The 14788-nt window shown below is 53.0% G+C and overlaps 7 protein-coding genes across 7 annotated transcripts; 3 read left to right on the top strand and 4 right to left on the bottom strand.

Annotated features, from left to right (window-relative positions):
- Positions 1 to 989: 989 nt before the first annotated feature.
- orsE (Dehydrogenase orsE) lies at positions 990 to 2239 on the bottom strand (the record flags this gene model as incomplete). Its single annotated transcript, XM_066151385.1, has 4 exons — positions 990 to 1192; positions 1241 to 1797; positions 2037 to 2059; positions 2117 to 2239. 4 exons carry the CDS (start codon positions 2237 to 2239, stop codon positions 990 to 992), a joined length of 906 nt encoding a protein of 301 aa, XP_066008998.1.
- A 1701-nt stretch (positions 2240 to 3940) lies between these two features.
- CGGC5_v005035 (uncharacterized protein) lies at positions 3941 to 5012 on the bottom strand (the record flags this gene model as incomplete). Its single annotated transcript, XM_032031234.2, has 4 exons — positions 3941 to 4239; positions 4293 to 4390; positions 4668 to 4776; positions 4862 to 5012. The coding sequence occupies 4 exons, from the start codon at positions 5010 to 5012 to the stop codon at positions 3941 to 3943; spliced, it is 657 nt and encodes a 218-aa protein (XP_031893438.2).
- A 1186-nt stretch (positions 5013 to 6198) lies between these two features.
- On the top strand, positions 6199 to 6777 carry CGGC5_v005034 (uncharacterized protein; the record flags this gene model as incomplete). The annotated part of the gene is made up of 1 exon (XM_032031223.1): positions 6199 to 6777. The coding sequence occupies one exon, from the start codon at positions 6199 to 6201 to the stop codon at positions 6775 to 6777; it is 579 nt and encodes a 192-aa protein (XP_031893439.1).
- Positions 6778 to 7130: 353 nt separating this feature from the next.
- CGGC5_v005033 (uncharacterized protein) lies at positions 7131 to 8638 on the bottom strand (the record flags this gene model as incomplete). The annotated part of the gene is made up of 2 exons (XM_032031212.1): positions 7131 to 7593; positions 8322 to 8638. The coding sequence occupies 2 exons, from the start codon at positions 8636 to 8638 to the stop codon at positions 7131 to 7133; spliced, it is 780 nt and encodes a 259-aa protein (XP_031893440.1).
- Positions 8639 to 9857: 1219 nt separating this feature from the next.
- CGGC5_v005032 (uncharacterized protein) lies at positions 9858 to 10797 on the bottom strand (the record flags this gene model as incomplete). Its single annotated transcript, XM_032031201.1, has 2 exons — positions 9858 to 10164; positions 10265 to 10797. The coding sequence occupies 2 exons, from the start codon at positions 10795 to 10797 to the stop codon at positions 9858 to 9860; spliced, it is 840 nt and encodes a 279-aa protein (XP_031893441.1).
- Positions 10798 to 11369: 572 nt separating this feature from the next.
- On the top strand, positions 11370 to 12230 carry CGGC5_v005031 (uncharacterized protein; the record flags this gene model as incomplete). Its single annotated transcript, XM_066151384.1, has 3 exons — positions 11370 to 11845; positions 12147 to 12172; positions 12226 to 12230. The coding sequence occupies 3 exons, from the start codon at positions 11370 to 11372 to the stop codon at positions 12228 to 12230; spliced, it is 507 nt and encodes a 168-aa protein (XP_066008999.1).
- Positions 12231 to 13133: 903 nt separating this feature from the next.
- CGGC5_v005030 (uncharacterized protein) lies at positions 13134 to 14183 on the top strand (the record flags this gene model as incomplete). Its single annotated transcript, XM_066151383.1, has 4 exons — positions 13134 to 13310; positions 13550 to 14026; positions 14073 to 14095; positions 14177 to 14183. The coding sequence occupies 4 exons, from the start codon at positions 13134 to 13136 to the stop codon at positions 14181 to 14183; spliced, it is 684 nt and encodes a 227-aa protein (XP_066009000.1).
- Between the last annotated feature and the right edge of the window lie 605 nt (positions 14184 to 14788).

Below are 14788 nucleotides of genomic sequence, written 5' to 3'. Positions count from 1 at the left end.
GGTGGACACCAACGTCGTCTTCAGGTCGGGAAGAGTACAATAAGGTAAGGTCAGATAGGTAAAGGTAGTTAAGGTACCTGCGGTTAGGCAACGGCAAACTTAAAAGTACTTGGTAAGGTGAGGAGGAAACAAAAGACGGACGATGGCAGAGACATCCGCATGGAACATGGAACGATAGCGACGCTGGCGAGAGTCATGGGTTTGGTCTGGTCATCGTCTGGTCATCGTCTGGTCATGGTCATGGCTTCCATGTCTGGAACCGAGGCGGCCGAGCGCAGCGCAGGCAGGTTCAGGCTCCGTCCGCCGGCTTGATTTTGGGCGCCGAATACTTATGGACGGGGAAGGAGTCAAGAACCCCTCCAACCATCCGACCCGACGGGTGGTGGTGCTGCCTTCCCGTTCGCTGGTGGTGACGCTGTACTGCTTGCTGCCTTGGCAGCCTGGACCTGGACTGCGACTCCTGTCTGCGACTGCGACTGCGGCGCTGCCGGCTTCCTCGGAGGGAGTCTGGACCCTGCCCACCCAGCTCTTGCCCGTCTTTGGTGCTGCCTGCAGGCAAGCTGTCATGGCGCTAACTGCAAGGAGGATAGCGTCATGGTGGGGCATGCGCACGGATCTGGATGAATGCGGCGTGACGTTATGGATCAACAGAACAGCCGAAGTCCGGCCTCACCTGCCCCAGTTATTTCCGGTTTTCGATGTCGGTCGGTGCCTTCCGAGCCAATCCCGCCGCCTGTTTTTCGCATCGATCATTGGCACGTGCGCAATGATCAAGGTGAGCTCAAGGTGAGCACAAGGTGAAGTCTTCACCGACGGTGTTCAGAGCACTGATGGAGGACCAGCTGATCCAGCTGACTGCATCCCGAAGCATGCATGCATGCACGGCACAGACAGAATCCTGCAAACCCGTTTGAAGATTTAATCTTTTGGCATTTCAAACTTACTGCATAAGATACACACAGATATTTCCTCCTCAGACGAGCCCCACCTCAATACTGAATCACCAGCTTCGTCGCAGAGACCCCTTTCTTGAGCCGCTCAAGCCCAGCCTGAATCGACTCCAGCCCCTTTCCCACCACTTCGGGATCCGGCTTGGGCTTCAGTTGACCGTTCTTGAGCGTTCCGGGTACGAAATCCCTCCAGACCGGATCACCGACTTCGTCAGGGTTCTCGGTGATTTGAAATGCAGTCTCTGTGAAAGTTGTCAGACTTTTGCTGGGAGCTTTCCAGAGTGACTTACCAAATGACATGAGCGCATTCTTCCCAAAGTCGCCCTCAACAGGCAGCACCGCCACCACCTTATGCGGGCCAAGCTTGTCCAGAATAGCGCCGATGGGCTGCAGGGACTGAGGAGAGGAGATCGCATCGTACACCCCCGCAAGGTCGGTCCCCGACAACACCCTAATGGCATCATCGACGATAGTTGCAGAGTGGTAGTCGAGAACGGTGTCAGCTCCTAACTCTTTGACCTTTTCAAAATTGGCTTTCGAAGCCGTCGTGATGACCCTCAATCCCGATGCAACCGCAAGCTGCACCGCCGTTCCGCCGACTGATGATGCTCCGCCCCATACAAGCAGCGTCTTGCCCGTGGGCGCTGGCGTTAAGCTAGGTAACGGCAGACCGAGATACTTCTGCTTGTAAAGACCGACGGAAGCAGTTGCGATGGCGAGCGGGAGCACCGATCCCGCCTCAAAGCTCATGTCGTCGGGGATCGGGGAGACGAGGTTCGCAGCGGCTTTGCTGTACAACTGAAAGGTTCCGAACTCGTGGTTTTGAAGGCCAAGGCCGGTGCAATATCTACATTCAGTGATCAGTGATCATCGACTGACGAAGTCGTGGCTCATAGGATAATTTGGATTGTGGAGGTACCCTATCACCCGCTGGCCCTTTTGTAGATGAGTAACACCCTCGCCAACATCTTCGATATATCCAGCTGCATCCGCTCCTAAGATGGTTGGATATTTCTGAACAATCACTCCGAGATCTCTGATCTATAATCAGCCTTCCGTTTCACGTGCTGTTGCGTGCAGTCTTACTGTATTTTCCACTCGGCGGGGTTCTGCCCTCACATTAGCCGGAACCTTGCGCAATGGACCAGTGAAGAAGCGCAACTCACTAAAGCAGTGACAACATTCCTAATAACCACCTCTCCCGGTCCCGCCGTAGGAAACGGGGCATCCTTAATTTGGAAGGGATATGACTTTGGCTCGGTGAGCCAGGCAGCTCTGTTGGTCGGCATATTAACTTGCAGCAGCTTGGCTTAACAGCGACGAAAGGGAAAGGGTACTGTGATTTTGCATGGGCAGACTTCGCACTAGATATCCCTACCACTTTAAGATATACTTCAACAATTCGGCGAAGACGGAAAACCGAAAATTCGTCCGAAATTCAGTTCCAGCGGCACAAATCATCGACAAACAATCCCTCGAAGCGGGGCCGAAAGGCGTTCGTCGGATAGTGGAGGGGTCGTCGGGTACACGGTGGGCGTTCCGAAAACTCTCCCCTACTATGACGACCCCGTATTCAACATACTTGCATAGATGGCGGCATCTAGGCGAGGTTTTTCTCTTCCGACCAAATTTCGTAGGAGTTTTCAGAGGTTGCATTTGATGCCATCAAGTTAGATGCCCCCTGTGAACCAAACACACACAGAACTGCCCCAACTTTAGCGCTCGTTCAGACTCAGTCCATCACTGGATTGAGCTTGACTGCCTGCCCGCAGCTAATTTTCCTCCCCAAATTCTGCCAGCACAGAATTCACAGTCGTGTTCCATGTCAAATCAAGTCCACCTCGTTCTCTCCCGCCAACATGTCCCGATATCATCTACCCACTAACAGCACAGCATGACAGGTTCCCCAGACTGCCCGCACCTGTAAGGGTAGGTGCCTCTGCGCCCCGCACGACCACTAAGACAAAGCCAGCGGATCCCTGCCCGCCGTATATGAGCCCCAAACCTCGCCCAAAATCGCATCCAATTGGCCTGCTGGCGAAATGGCATCGCGTCAGATTTCGGCTGCTCCAAGTCATACTCTGAAGATTCTAGGTTCGATCCCTGGGTAGGTCGGGACACATTTTTGCGTTTCTCACAACATCATTTTGTTGATCTTTTCATGATGATTTTGGGAACCTCAACGGATGAAGTGAAGTTCACGGCGTTTCTGAAGGCCTTTATGCCAGCAGCCTGGATAAGCTGAAATCTGGAAATCATATTGTCACGACTTCATCTGGCTACTCGAGAATGATGATACAGGGCCGTACACATATCTTTAAGCTAAGTTGAGTTACCTACTTGTGTGTGATATTAAGTACGTCTTCTGCTGCTTCTACGTCTGTCTGTCACTGTGGCTGCCATTGCCATGATCTCCGTCATTATCATCATCCTTGTCCCTGTTCTCGTCCGTCGTCGTCCTCGTTCTCCGTCCTCGTCCTCGTCCTCATCCTCATCCTCCGCCTCTTTCACCTCTTCTACCTCCTCGTTCTCGTTGTACGTCGTCGTCGATGGTGCTGCTGCTCCACCTCCCCCGTCCCACGACTCGACAAGCGGTCGGCCTCATCCGTGGCGTGTTTGGCGGGGAGGTGCCGCTGATTGTTGTTGCGGCGCGTTGGCCGCAGAAAGTACCACTGTTGACAGAAACTGGTTGCAGAAGAAAGCGCTTCCAAAACCATTCGGTCAGTAGGTCCACTGAATGTTGTAGGCACTGCGCCGTGTGCGCTCTGAATCAAATTGTGTAGCCCGGCCCAATCCTTCATCTTGACGAGCGGCTCGAATTTCGACCGGGCTCTCGCGCATCGGGCCCTGTAGGCTTTTACCATCCACGCAAGTGTCTCTCCCCGTAGGGGTTCGTTGAAATTCTGACCATGCTGCCAGCTCACATCGCTTAAATACTTTAACATATCAGGTTTGGGCCTGGCGCCCTTCTCAACGCTCGTGTCGACAGCTTACTTCGCGATTGCCACCGCCTCTTTTCGCCGGCGGGCCGCCATGCCCCTAGCCAGGAAGTCGGCATGTGGGGGCCCGGCCTTTGCAATCTTTGGCAATATTTGCTTGTTGCGGACGGCCGTCCGCACCCTGTTCCGGACCGCACGGAGAAGCCGGCCGACATAGTCGGCGTATGCATCGATTGCGGCGACGTGGTTTCGCTGATATAGCTGTCGCTGCAAGTCATTGCGTTCTTGGATTGCTATTGCATGGGAGGCTGCTAGCTGGGCGTTCGTGTCCTTGAGTGCTAGGTAGGACTCTAGCCTCGTGTGTGCACGTTGGATAAATCGGATAGCCCCCTGCGCGTTATACCTGCAGGTGTCCCATTCGCGAGCTCGCGCTGTCCCGACTCTGCCTGCTCCTTGAGGATTGCGGCAGCAACCCATGTACCATCGCTGATCGCCTGAGACCTAAAAATTAGTCTATCAGCATAGGTAGTGGTGTTTTCAATGACACCGTTCTCGGCGCTGTAGTCTGAGCCACCGGGAGCAGGTGTATGGCAAGGTGGATGGGTGTTCCCGTTTGGGGCGGCGTTGGGAGGACTGCTCGACGCGGAGGGTATGTTGTGATCGTCTCAGCTGGACTGTCGCGGCTCCAGGTTCGCGTGGGCCTGTTGACGTCGCTCGGCATAAGTTCAAGAGTCGGCCATGCTCGTCATTTGCGTTCTATGTTGGTAAGACGTTGTACCCTCTCATGGTTAGGTAAAAGTCGTAGGAAAACTTCACCGCGTAGTGTAAGGCAGCTCGTGCATCGTCCTCCGCGCCCCTTCGAAAGGCCCCGTCGATGGCGCCGTCCGCTGCCCAAAGCATGTTGTACAAGCCTTTCCAATCTCGCTTCTTGAGGAGGGGCTGTAGGTCGGTGTGCGCTCTTTCACACTTTACCATATGACCGTATAATAAACTCCAGCTGCTCTCCTCGGAGCGAAGGATCGGAGTTCTGCCCGAACTGCCATGCCACGTTGGTCAAGTACTGCATCATGGCTTTGCCGGGGCAAGCGCCCTTGTCCTCGCTGGGATCGAGCTCCCACATCATGGCTGCGCGTTCTTCGCTATCCACCAACTCCGAGATCTTGCCCCAGTTGCCTTTTGTAAAAAGGTCATGAGGTGTGGTAGCGCTCGTGATGTCTGTAGGGCAGGCCACACTCGCAACATCCCGTCGGAGCTCAGACCGAATGCACCGGAGAAGGCGGCTGAGGTAGTCTCCATAGCCGTCCACTAAGGCCCTCTGCCGTATTTGGTCCCGCTCTCGCAGTAGAGCATTGTTGTTGTCTTGTAATTGTAGATAGGCTTCTAGACGCGTACGGGCATGTGATGTAAACCGAGCTGCCTCGCTAACAGACTCAATCGTGCCTGTAGCTACGAGGTTATGGCCCCTTGCAGCATGCTCGATCACCATGTTGGCTGCATCGCGTGTGCCATTGCTGAGGACCCGGGTGCCTCCCAGGAGTTGGTTCACAAAGTTGGTGGTATTATTGTAAATAGCTATCTGCACAGCGTTGTCTCCGACTGACGGGCAGTGTCGGACTTCGGTGGTTGGGAGTGGTGGCATCGGTAGAGTCGACAGTCTCTGCGGTGATGACATCGGCGTTTTGTAAGTTTGCTTGAGACGGCTTCGTAAACAGTCGTATGGAGAGGATATATACATCAGGATTACCTCGGGTACAAGAGATAGGAACGACGAAAGACGAGAACAAAGACATCAACAATAAGGGCATAAAAAAACAAGGGCATCAAGAACAAGGACGCAGACGACGAGGACGACGAGTACGACGGGGATAAGAGAAAAGACGTGGGCAGGAACGATAGAGCCTAAGGATAACAGCACAACTAAGGGAAGGAAGAATAAGGACTAAGTCCTCCCATCCACTCTTTCCATCTTGAGAACATCGCTCCTTCCTAGAAGCGCCCATCGGCACCAGCAGGAGCGAATACGAGGCCATGGCCACGGTTCTTCCTGCCCTCGTTTGGTGTTTGCTGTCGTCCTTGTCGTCCTTGTCGTCCTTCACGACACTTCATTTGTTTTTCTGGCTTTTTCCAACAACATATTGACATACCACTCCAGCACGGCTACGAACCCGCCTAACCGGTCCAAACAGAACTTGAAACCTCGTTACCGCCTGAATTCGGCCTAGTTGGTTGCATCATATACGCACTTAACGCCCGGGGAGCAAAGGTTGGGCGACGATCTGATCCGCCTGCTCTGGGACAGAAACCGAATTATGCAGAACCTCGACAACGACGGCATCGACCAAGAGCAAGCCCGCCAGTTGGTTTGGGGACTTGTCTTCCACAACTGGAACTCAAACGACAAAACGGCCGCACCTTCTAAAAACCACCAAACCCGCGATTATTCTCTCGTCAAGGTGCCGGTCGGCCACCTGGTCAACGATACGCCTCCAGAAATGGCGCGTGACGAACGCCGAGTCGACGCACCGGTCTACATCAGGCCCAAAAACATCGCGGTTTCCCACACAGTTGAGTTTCCCAAGGTTGACTTGAGGGGCTTTCAACTCCCTGACGGCACCGATATCCTCTACACTCCCGAATACCTTTCCGATGTCAATAGAGCTCGCAATGAGTGCGTCATGAACATGGACGAGGCCGAGCTCAGGCGCCCGAGCTCAGGCGCGAAGGTCGCCTCATCACACGGTTTGCTTGCGGCCAGGGCATCCGCAACACTGACGTCGACCCCCGAAACCAAACTCAACCTATCCTGTCACGGGATCAAGAGGATCTCACATCTATCGTCGAGTTTGACCTTTGTTCGGACTATTGTGACTGAAGGGAAGATGATATGAACGGGCTACAGGCCTATATCTTTAGAATGGGCGCCAACCATCAGTACCATGGTGTCTGTGGCAGCTAGATGGCCCTTAGAACCAAGAACTTCAGAGAAACAGAACTTAAAGAGAAAAACATGTTGATACGTGAACTTGATCTACCGCTTGCCACCGACAAACTCCGGGACCAACATTCAACTCGCTTCATGCCTCAGAACTGACCTGGAAGACCCGGCCTTCACCTCTCCAAGGCACGATGACTTGCCAATGATGCCTGTACTCATATTGAAAGCCATGGTCTTCGTACTCGTAACTACCGAGTTTCCCAGCCACACGAAAGAATCTCGTCCGGCGTAATCCCCACACGTTGCTCACCAATCAAATGGCCCGAGACCCATATCAGGTATGCCAAAGGGGTCATCTTCAGCGTCAGTGCGACGTCTGGGTCTCTGCTCCCAGTAATCCTGGAACACGCTCATCTCTACCGCCTCCTTTGTCGGGTACACCCTCCAGAACGGGTCATCGTAACCATTGAATATGTACTTGTTCACCAAGAACAGGGATTTCTCCTTCTTGTCGACCGCGTCGCTTAAAATAGACCGCAAGCTCGCGTCTTCCGCGCGGTGCAGCCTTGTCGTGAGAAGGTTCCTGTCGCGGCGGAGGTGGCCGGCCATTGCGTTGTACTCTCCACGCAAGAGCTTGTCCGTGTAGCGGTTGAAGTCCCTTTGCCTGCGGCCGCTGGGCGTGTTTTCCTTGAGGATTTGGAGGAAGTCAGCACGCTCTTGTCCGTACTCTCTGTCAGTCCATCCATCTTCGCAGAACAGGTGTGCGATCCTTTTGATGGTGTCTGTTGATGGGGTGAGAGGACGAACGGGAAGGGGGCTTGGCTCCGGAACGGGAGATGAGGCGGGATCCTGCTCGATATGAGCTGGTTCAGGGTCCTCGTTTGTTTCCCAGGATCCGGTCGTCGGTACTGCATTGATTGACGTTGGCTGTTGTGCGAGAGGCAGTATCGAATTCCGTTTTCTAGCCATCAGGTCCCGGTCCTCAGCTAAACTCAAAAGCCCGGGCGCTGGTAAATCCGAAGCCTCAAGTGATATCGAATCACATAAACCCGTTGATGTTGGATCCTCGGGTTCAGGCACTGTTGGATCCCACGGCCCAGGCGCTGACGAGTCCCATGATACAGGTGCGAATGAACCACATAGCTCCGAGAATTGTATTCCAGACGCTAGGAAATCCCACGGCCCAGGTGCAGTCGAATCCCACGGCTCCACTGCTTGAACGCTAAGATTCACGCACGTGGATTTCCAACTTCTAGGAGTCGACCTCTGCCCCCTTTCCAACTCCCGCTTTTGCTTCCTTTCCAACTCACGCTCACGCTCCCTCAGCGCGGACTCATAGTTTGACATGAGTAATGCTTCCTCCTCCATTCCCCGCAAGAGCTCATCCCAGGTTGATTCGTTCGCGTGCGGATGTAATCCACGCAGTGACTATCACTTCTAACGCCGCACAGCTTGTGGAGCGCCACTGGCAAGTCGTCCATATGACAGTCCATGTACTTTAGGACATAATGCTCCCGGAAGATTTGGCACAGCTCGGCGATGAGATCGTGGAACTTAGCTTCGTCTTTGAAATACCCCAGTAGATCTCTCGTGTGATTACGCACATTGCAGCGATAGTCGTCTGCGGTGTAGCGCTCGTTTGTTCTGGAGTCTGGGAATGGGCCTTCGTGGGCGGATTCCTTGAGGTCCTTGGCCTTCTCCTTCGTAGCTGGGCAAAGGGGCTCGACAGAGGAGAGTTTGAGAGTTTGGTCGGCGAGGGCGATGGCCTGCTGGAAGAATAAAATGTCTTCGGGCGAGATGGGAGAGTGTTCCATGATTGGTGCATGTGATGATACTGCAGACATGATGGTGTTTGGTAGGTGAGATGAATGCACAGGCTGAAACTCAATAGTGAGGAGAGGGTATGAGTTATGTTTCTCAATTTGCCCGATGAAGAGGAGAGCAACTTCATGTTTATAATGATCTTGAGGCTATCGGAGACGTTTGTTGTCCGCCAGGGTGTGCGGACTGAAGTGCCGTGGCCCACTTATGCAAAGCTGAATCTTCGTTGCCAAGGGTAGACCGACTATGTTTGGTCGACCTTTACGAGCCAATCATTCTCATTTTAGGTGCCCAAAGGACGGATGGATTTCAACTTTGAAATACAGAAATGCCCCTGCCGTATAGAGGCGAGCCGTGTTATACCTACTAACAATGGCGTGTCGTGTATCGTGACCTATGCTGAGAGATTCATATCTGTTGCTAAGAAGTTGAGAGGGTTCCGTGCTGCTACAACCTAAGCCAGAAGACTGCAGCAAGCTCATGGAACTGAAATACGAACGGTGCGATCCGGGTTTCGCACAAAGTTGCTCATACCATTGAGACTCTCAGAAGGTTGCCACTCAATTGGTAGATGGAGAAAGCCTGCGTTCCGCGATGCCTTCCAATATCTGTACATAGGCTATCTGTTTCAAGCTATACAACCACGTGGAAGCCGAATTTCCTTCCTCCTCAAAGTCGTTACGTATGCTACATGTACGTGCAGAGATAGCATTTTAGTATTGTCTCATAATCAGGCGTACACTGGTGATAGGACAACAGCAATAGTAACAAAGAAGACAACAACGACGACAGCGGCGAAGATAATTTTGACAGGGGATTTCACAAGAGTACCTAGTACAAAGCAATAAGAAGTCCAACTGCTTATGGGTATTGGTCGGCCCGGCTAAGTATCCGCCCAGCTAGCAAAACTCTTTTGGACACCATAACGATGACACTACTAACGCAGTATCGTTCACTAAAAACCCATGCTCCTGTCAAATCTCCGCTGTTCCCTCTTGGCCACCCCATCCATGTCCTGGCACTTCCCTCTCCACCACTCAGACTGATAGCGTTCTATCTCCCAATCACCCCATTTCTTGATCTCACTGACTGACATTAGGATGATGTGAACCTTTGGCCGTGCCTTTGAAAACACCCGGAGCACTTTCTTCGTAAAGTTACTGTCCGCGATACGGAGCTCCTTCAGCTTCGGTGCTAACTCCGGACATTCCGTCAACGCCTCGAACACCTTGTCGTGGCCGGTATTCCCCCCGCCTCCTGTAGCGTTGCTGATGTGTAGATGTGTGAGATCAGGGCAATACTCGCATAGCGCGAGGAACGACTTCTCCGTGAGGCCCGAGGCGCCTGGTAGATCGAATTTTTGAGTTTGGGACAGGCTTGGGCGATCTTGACGATGTCATCGTCTGTCAATTTCTCGGCCGAGTTGGTGGCGCCGCTGTCGACGTCGTGTAAGGTAAAGGAAAACTTGGTTAGCCGTTCGCAAGTTTCCGTGAAGGAAAGAAGTGTGTCCATGTGTGCCCTGGGGATAGAGTCAGTCCCGGTTTGCATAATGGAGATCTTACAACTTTGGCATAGCCCGGCACTCCGGATGACTAAAGCTGTAGGCAGAGACAACTCACGGCGTCAACATGTCCCAAAAGCTGATCTCTCTAGTTGCATGGCCAAGCCACTCGTCGCGTTCTTCTTGCCACTGCTTCTCATGCCTGAAGCACACTCTAGCTTTGCCTTTGGGTCCCTTTGGTCGCGGTGCTCTCGTAGTCTTCGGCGTGGAGGTTTGCTTCTTCCTCTGTGCTGGTGATGCTAGCTGGAAGCTGAGATCATCATCGTCACTGAAGTCGTCGGCGTCAAAATACACCGCCGCGGCGGCGTTTTGCGCAGACGACTGGCTCAACGTCTGCTGGCCGGGTTCTGGCTCGGATGTCACCGAGATGGGACATGCTACCTTGTCATTATTCGGGGTGGATGAATGGGGTATCCCAGGCGTAGAGCCGGTCGCGGGGCGGCCAGCCGGCGCAGCGGCCGCGCCGGACGGCTTGGCTTTGACGCGCCGGTTGGCACCGGACACAGCGGCACGCCGTCTGACACCGTATCTAGCGGCAAGAGTTGCCCTTCTGTCCGCGTCGAGCCTCCTCAGCATTCGTGACGGCGGCATCGTGGTTTTTCAAATTGAAGTGCGATTTGAGTTTTCAAGCCGGGACGTTTCTTTCGGCACGCGTGGTGTTGGAAATCTCTGAGAACTCGGCCCCGAGAAAAAGAAACCACTCCCTGAAAGAATCTAAATCAGATTACTCCGGTGGAGAATTGCGCACGTCGCGGCGCCCCTTCATTGGCTAGATTGGCCGGGGTTAACATGACATCATCTCCATAATTCCTCGAGCCGAACCTTGATCTCAATACGATGCTCTTTTACTCAAATTCATCACCATACAGGCACCACGACTCTAATTTAGACCCCTCGGGGTTTTGTAGGTCTACGATGCGAGATAAAAGCGTTCTTATCCCGAAAATAGCTGAACAAATTAAAGGTGAAGTAAACAGCTGCAGGCTATCGGCGAAGAGAACAGAAATCTTAAAACCCCAACCACAGATGTACAGGAAAAGGAGCATGGACACTGGCACACTAACACGCTTTGGTATCGCCATCCCACTCGACTGGTCAGCGATCGCGACGCACAGCCTGTCCACCGACTGGATTCAATCTAGAAGCTTGAATCATATGACGACATGCTCGACACCGAGAAGGCAATCGCCGATGACCTGATAGGGATCTTGTGGCGGGTGAACCGCCTTGGCGACGCACTGGGTTCGGTACAGAATTTCGAAATCGCACGGAAGGAACTGTTCGCGTCTGTGGTCGATGGGTGGGATACCAACGGGAAGACCAAACCACCCAACCGAACTCGCGATCGCGCGTTTGAGGATACTGTCGTTCTCATTGGCCACCTCGCGCAAGACGCAATCATTTACTGCAAGCGCACTTCCGATGGCTCCCCAGCCGCCTCGCCGTCGCCTTCGAAGTCCAATGCCAAGAGATTAGCAGGAGCGCCTGTCTATATCAAGGTTGTCGTCGATTTTCTGATCCACCAGATTGCTTTCCCGATAGTAGACGGTAATGGTGCCGTCTTTCCTGCCAATATTGTTATGCGCACAGTCAACGACGATATCGACCTCCCCACCCTCAGGAACAACTGCACCCTCCAGTGAGACGATGCCGAGCTTGAGCGTGTTGGCCGGGCCAATATGGCCTGGGCCGTTTACTGGGTGCGAAATCTCCTGCGGCGTTCATTGACGGTCGCCTCGCCTGCTCGCCTGGCTGCAAGAATGCATGTCTCGCTGGGACAAATGAACATTCCCCTGACGGAGTACTGCTACACGGATCCGATTCCTGAGGAAGAAGATTTGGCTGAGCTTGTCCACGTTCGCCTTTGCGCTGGTCTCCTTCACGGGCAGCTGGTCCACGCTCAGCGCGCCTTAAAGGCAGCTACCGACCACAAGTATAAGGGTGCGATGGGCATCAAGAGACGGTGGTAAGCCGGTCATCCGTTGCTATTTGATTGCTGTTTACTAATTTGTGTGGTAGATTGAGGTTGGGGGTTGGTCTTTGTTTCTTGGGCGGCTGGGAGAAACTGGGAGGTATCTGAACTAATCCGGAATGGGCAGCGATGAAGCCATCTTGAGGATCAAAGGCACCCTTGCAATAGTTAGCATGACATCTGAAGGTGTTCACTCCACTCCATACAGGCACGTACAGAATAGAGAGGAATACCAAGAGACTTTGTCTTGTCTTCGTATTATTCTGTACTGAAAGGCTTATTGCTACTGAGTTCATAGAGTCCAGTAACTATCTATACAAGTCGTAGCACTAAGGTACCCTGCTGCAGAACGTTGAAAGAGGACCCAGTGTCTGCACCGACACTGAATAAGGTACGCTGAATGGCCAAATACCCTAACGAAAGGTCTATCAACAATTGACATCATATCAAATATAATATACGTAGGAGAGGGTTCTCCTTTCGCCCACTTTCTTACACAGACTAATAGGAGCAGGCCGCCCCCTCCCTCAATTTAGGCTCCAGCACCAGTCAAGGTACCAAGTCCCCCACTTCCTGGTTCATAGACAGAAATATCATATGTATTTTTTGCTATTCATCTAATGATAACCTTCCAGAATGTACCCAATTATTCGTGTCTCGTTTAAGGACTTTTGCTTCTTCTAAGATACCCTCAGCCTCGCGGAGCATACCTTCAAGCTTGATGCCGGCAAGGGCGATATCTGTCATCACTTATCATACAATTCATCAGCACAACGTAATACGATGCCTGCCAGTGGTGCTGCGTCGGCCTCCCCACCCCTCTTCCCCGCGTTGACGCAAGCGGAGGCCGAGGCCGAGCGAATCCAGAACAACACCACAGACCCGTATTATGCATACGACCACAAGATGGACAGAAGACTTGATATAAACGCGGGCGTCAAGCTGCAAGCTCAAAATGCAGCTCGTCTCCATAACAATCCGAAGGCGGCCTCAGTCCAACAACGATCTGCTCGACCGCGAAAACGGGATTGCGGAAGATTTGCTCCCCGTCCTCTGGCGCGTCAACCGCCTCGGTGACACTATGGCGGACGACCAGAGCTACAAGAGGGCGCGTGACGCAGTTTTCAAAGCAGTATTTCGCGATTGAAATACCAACACGCAGGTCTACCCACCCAACCCAACTCGAGAGCGCCACCTCGCTGACACCACTGTTCACGTTGGCTGGTTGGCGGAGGATGCCCCGGCAGCAGCAAAAAACACGCCGCAGGCAAGGAAAAAATGATGGCACCCCGACCAGCGCAACGTCCAGTCGAGCGCATCGCTGACGTGCCGGTCTTCCCGACGGTTCTCGCTGATTTTTCGATCGCTCAGTTGTCTTTTCCCATGGTGGACGAGAATGGATCGGTCTTTCCCAACTCGATTGTGGTGACCCGCGTCCCCGACTACAACCTTCCCCGCCTTCGGACTGAGGCCACGATGAAATGGGACGATGCCAAGTTAAAGCGGTACTGCACCAACATGGAATGGGCGGTGTACTGGACGAGGAAACGGCTGACCCACGACAGGCAAGCCGCCGTTCATGGCACGTCCCCTAGGAAAAGGAACATCCCCCTCACGCCTCAATCTTTCATCACGCCTATCCCGGATCAATCATCAAGACGACATGTTGAAGCTCATCGATATCGACCTGTACGTCGACCTGCTCCATGGACCGTTCTTTCCTGGCTATCCGGGCGGGTAGTAGGTATGAACGACAATATGGACAAAAACGAAAACGATAGCGACGACAATAGGAACAGGGACGATAGGGACGACAAGGACAACAGGGACGACAAAGACGATAGGGACGTAAGGGATCATAGGATTAATACATTGTTAATACTCTAAGACCTAGGATGACTGTTATCCGCTAGGCAAGTAAGACTCCCTGTCAATATGGGCTTGAACGACGACTTCTTGAAGCCTCCGCCGGTAGCTGAATGGCAGCTGACGGACCAGGCATTGAGATGAGCATCTTCTAGAGGCGCTGAAGAGCTTTGGCTATGAAACGGCATAGACAGGGAGACTGAGTTGGCCAATGTGTAGTCGGACTACCTCAACCTGTGCGAAGAGGGACGGGGGATATGAGGCGCAAAGTAGCCGGTCTTGACCCAGAGCTCCAATTCGATTCTGTGCAGCTTGTCTGGTCTACTTCTGTCCGATATGACGGACACCGTCAACTTTCCGTAGAGCGGTTTACGGAACGACAAATTCATGCGACGTCTCAACCATGGGGGCTTAGCCTTAGTACAAAACCGAGTGGCTATGACAGGGAAGCCATGCGCAGCCAGTGCGCAATGCGACCCGTGGTGGGCAGGCAATAAGCTCAACAGAGTCAGGACGATTGGGGTCCAAATAAATTGGCTGAGACGTGTTCATCCAATGTCAGATACAAAGGCGCCCAAAAGTCTCCGTCGGGGCTGTTAAAATGAAACTGGGGAAGGACTCTAACACCTTCAGGGGTTGCGTGCAACTACCACCACATTACTCGTACTTGACTACGAGAAGGACTAAGATCAACGAAAAGCATACCGTGGGAAATTCCTATCATTTTAATTGAATTTTCTTAAT

This window comes from Colletotrichum fructicola, assembly GCF_000319635.2.
Source record: "Colletotrichum fructicola Nara gc5 chromosome Unknown KSG_Nara_v1_contig03, whole genome shotgun sequence".
Lineage (NCBI taxonomy): Eukaryota > Fungi > Ascomycota > Sordariomycetes > Glomerellales > Glomerellaceae > Colletotrichum > Colletotrichum fructicola.
The sequence above is the reverse complement of the archived record's forward strand: the minus strand, read 5'-3'. Positions and strand labels throughout refer to the sequence as shown.